Source organism: Buceros rhinoceros, unplaced genomic scaffold (genome assembly GCF_000710305.1).
Source record: "Buceros rhinoceros silvestris isolate BGI_N320 unplaced genomic scaffold, ASM71030v1 scaffold28625, whole genome shotgun sequence".
Lineage (NCBI taxonomy): Eukaryota > Metazoa > Chordata > Aves > Bucerotiformes > Bucerotidae > Buceros > Buceros rhinoceros.
The window spans coordinates 6312-10404 of record NW_010412733.1 but is presented as its reverse complement, the minus strand read 5'-3'; the positions used below and the strand labels follow the sequence as shown (position 1 = coordinate 10404).

At 53.9% G+C, this 4093-nt stretch overlaps 1 protein-coding gene across 1 annotated transcript in view; it reads right to left on the bottom strand.

Moving 5' to 3' along the window:
• The window catches only part of LOC104493775 (two pore calcium channel protein 1-like), a 10796-nt gene that overhangs the window by 1604 nt on the left and 5099 nt on the right, over window positions 1-4093 (bottom strand). Inside the window, exons 9-15 of the mRNA XM_010136511.1 lie at window positions 4045-4078; window positions 2961-3146; window positions 2466-2530; window positions 2098-2185; window positions 1756-1825; window positions 975-1194; window positions 687-777 (exon numbers count right to left, since the gene is read on the bottom strand). Coding sequence (XP_010134813.1) covers window positions 687-777; window positions 975-1194; window positions 1756-1825; window positions 2098-2185; window positions 2466-2530; window positions 2961-3146; window positions 4045-4078 — 754 coding nt within the window. The remainder of the gene's footprint in view (window positions 1-686; window positions 778-974; window positions 1195-1755; window positions 1826-2097; window positions 2186-2465; window positions 2531-2960; window positions 3147-4044; window positions 4079-4093) is intronic.

The window sequence follows — 4093 nt, the reverse complement described above, 5'->3', positions numbered from 1 at the left end:
GACATCAACTATGGGCTCTGCATTCCCAGGCCCATTTCCCAGCCCTCCATCCCTTCCTCTGCTGGAGACGAGAGCTCCGAGGTGGAGCAGCCCCCAGTGCAGGTAAGAACAGATGCAACAGATTTCCCTGACACGTGGAATCATCACATCATTTACGTTGGAAGAGACCTTTAAGATCATAAAGTCCCCCCGGTCCCCAGCACTGCCCGGTCCCCCCTGTCCCTCAGCAGCACCTCCACACGGCTGGGAAACCCCTCCAGGGATGGGGACTCCACCACTGCCCTGGGCAGCCTGCGACAGCCCTGGACAACCCCAGCGGGACAGAAACGGCTCCTCAGGGACAGCCTCAACCTCCCCTGACACAACTGGAGGCCGGTTCCTCTCATCCTGTCACTTGTTCCTGGGGAGCAGAGACTGACCCCCCCTGGCTGCACCCTCCTGTCAGGGAGTTGTCAGAGCCAGAAGGTCTCCTCGGAGCCTCCTTTGCTCCGGGCTCAGCCCCCCCAGGTCCCTCAGCCACTCCTCAGCGCATTGTGCTCCAGACCCTGCCCCAGCTCCACTGCCCTGCTCTGGACTGCTCCACGTCCTAAGTCACACCATATGTGACACCAGGACCATCAGCAGTGTCCTGGCAGGGCCAGAGCCACTCTTCCCTCCAAAGCTGAAGACAGCAACCCTGAACTTACTTGACGATAATTATGACCATCACAATGTGGAAGGCAATGAAATACAGCTTCGCAGGCTGCACCGTCACGTTGGCAAACCCATTGGCAAAGAGTATAACAGGAGTTAAGGGCAAGAGCGCTAAAGGAGGGGGACATCTAGGAACCACACAGCACCACCCAGCAACGTCCTTCTGAACAAAGGCCTCCCCAGGGACCGTTCCACCGTGGTCTGGCACTGCACGTGTGCAATACGAGGGGAAGAGCAGAGCCAAGCATGGCTCACCACCGACCTCCCACCACAAAGGATATCGTGCCACTGGTTGACTACAGTGAGCTCCATCAGGACAATGAAGGACGATGCGAAGTTGTTGAAGTTGTTCTTGCAGTATTTCGCCCGGGCAAAGAGTGAATCCTTGAGAGCTGGGTTTCCACATTCCAGGGCGTGCAGCGTGTTTGAGTTTGCAGGGAAGAACTGGATCTTCCCGTGGAAGAGCTCCATGCCGATGATGGCAAAAACACAGTACACAACCTAGGGAGAGAAACCCACCACCGCTTGGCCAGCGAGCGGCAAGCTCCCCGGCACGCTCACAGCTCCAGCAGGCTTTCCAGTTGTTACTGGAAGGACACGGCAAGCCGCTGAGAAGCAGCAGAGAGCCCAAGAGACCCAAGCCACTCCAGAGCAACTACCAGGCAGGAACAATAAGCCAAAAACTACAGCCCAAACGCACGGAAATGAAGCGCTCTCAAATCACAAGATAAGCTATTTTTTAGGAAATTATTTGAGGAACAGGTTTCTCTGCAGCTTCTTGCCCAAACCTCAGTTTGATTCCTTAGAGCGCAAAGCCCAGAGTGCACAGAACATCCTCACTGCTCCGTGGAGCGAAGGAGGGTGTCCTGAGCGGCAGCTAGCAGGAACCCCACCCCTCTGCAGACGCTCACACGTGCAGTGACCAGGAGGCAGATGGACACTTACAGTTCCAAAGGCCCGCCATCCGGAGATTTGTATTTATCCTCTTGGGAACAGCACGACACTTAAGAGACATTCCTGTAGAACTGGAGTGCTTTGAGCTAAGACACCGGGGTTTCTTACCAGAGTCAGCCCGCCAAAGGTCAGCATTGTCGGTACGATGTTTATCAGTGTGTTCATGATGACCCGGAACCTGCAGCAAACGATTCACCACAACACCTGCTGTGCGGAGGCTCTTTGAGAGCCCACGCTCATCGCCACATCCCATCCCATGGGCTCCCCACACGTCCTTACTTACAAGAGGCCACAGCAACTGGGCACACTGGGACGAGGCCTTGGGGTGCTTTGTTGAGCAGCCCCGGTCAGACCAGAGCAGCCCCACAGAGCAACTCAAGGCACTGTCTCAGCCAGCCCCTGGCACAGCATGTCCCCAAAACCATACCGCTATCCTGTCCTGTTCGTTACCTCTGGATGCTGTCGACAATCCTGATCAGCCGGAGGACCCTTAAGATGAAGACAATGTCCAGGATCTGCTGGCTGTTGTACTTCGTGGCTGAGAAAGGAAAAAAGATTTTTTTTTTTGGTTATGAAAAACGCAGCAGGGAGGCACAGAAACAAAGCACGTTCTCACACTGGTTACGATTACGTCCTTGTTAAACACTATTTATAACAGGTAGCTATAAAAAAAAAAAAAAGATGGTGTTAGTTCTCAGAAACCCTGTAGGAAATTCACTGTGGTGTCACAAAGCCTCCCAAGCCCGAGGTGACGGCCAAAGGCGACTCCAGACCACCGAGTGTCCCCGAGGCATGCAGACTGCTCAAGCTGCACTTACTCGATTTCAGGGTGGTATTGAGTATCGTTGCAGTCAAGGCAGCAAAGATGATGAGGGTATCAAACCTAGCACGAGGGAAGGCAGTGCTGTTAGATCAGGGGGTGACAGAACGGGCGCTCAAGCTGCCACATGGCCCATAGAAGCAGCGACCCTCTTCCTCAGGCAGCCCTGCATCCTCCCAGACCACCTGCAGGCTGGAAGATGGGGAAGCTCGGCTCAGCAAAACGCTTTCCCCTGCCCAGCCACTGCCTTCACACACTGCAGTCACTTGGACTGAGACAGCAGAGTGGGGCAGAGAACAGTTGTGGCTGTCAGAGCCAGGTTGGGCCAGGAAAGAGCACAGTGTCCTCTGACACATACAACCGTTTCAGTTATGCCCTGGCATGTGCGTTAGGCAGCCCGTGTCTCCAAGAGACTGTCAGTTCCCGAGGAGCTGAATGCAAAGGTCTCATCACGCTTCACACCACCTTTAACACGAGCATTCATCCCACTCACCAGTTCCAGAACTGATTTTTGCCGAAGAACGCCCTCGGTTCGTAGGTGTACACTTTCAGGAGTATCTCGATGATGTACAAGGCAAGGAAGACCCACTCTGCGTAGGAAATGTACGGGGTTTCCTCATCCAGAGCGATGAAGATGGCATTTATTAGAATGATCACATCGTAAGTCCAAACAAATCCCCTGCAGGAAGAAAGTCAGAAATCCATTTGGCACTGCCACGAAGGCAGTTACGTGGTTATTTCATAAGTCCTTTGCCTCCTCTCTCAAACTCTGCCAGCTGGAAACGATCTTTACCCATCAGTCCTCCCCAAACCTGAGAGTTGAGGAAAGTCACGGCACTGGCGAGGCTGCAGGCGGAGGGCTGTGTCCACAGCTGGGCTCCCCAGTGCGGAGGAGACACCGACATACTAGAGCGAGCGCAGCAAACTGTCACAAGAGCAGTTAAAGGATGGGACGCTCTGCCCCGTGACATGTTGAGAGCGCTGGGATTGCTCAGCCTGAAGGGGAGGAGGGTCAGGGAGAGCTCAAGGTGTATAAGTACCTGGTGGGAAGGTGTAGAGACTCTTCTCAGTGGCATCCAGGGAAAGCACAAGAGGCAAGGGGCACAAGTTGAAATACAAGAGTTTCCATTTAAACAAAAATCTTGTTTTGGTTTTTTTTTCTCCTTAAACCAAGGGTGATCAAACCCTGGAACAGGCTGCAGAGAGGCTATGGAGTGTCCATCCGTGGAGATACTCCAAACCCAACTGCTCACAGCCCCAGGCAGCCCACGCCAGCTGACTCTGCTTTGAGCGAGACCAGACCATCTCCAGATGTTCCCTCCCACCTCAGCAGTTTTGCAATTCTGAGTAGACTCAGATGCGGAACAGAGCACTAGAAGCTCACAGTGCTTGGTAAGAGCTGATGAAGCAGCAAAAAAAGCCTTGCAGCAGAGACTGCCAAGGGGAGATCACCTTTAACTGAAGCACTTAGTCTGGTCCCTCAAGGCGGGCTGTAAAGCACTTCTTGCTTTGAGTAAGAACTACTTTTATTCAGCCCTTTGAGGGTTACGAGCTCTGCTGCAGCAGCAGGGCCTTACCTGTGCCGAACCATGCTGCGCAGGAACCGACTGACTGCCGACCCGTACA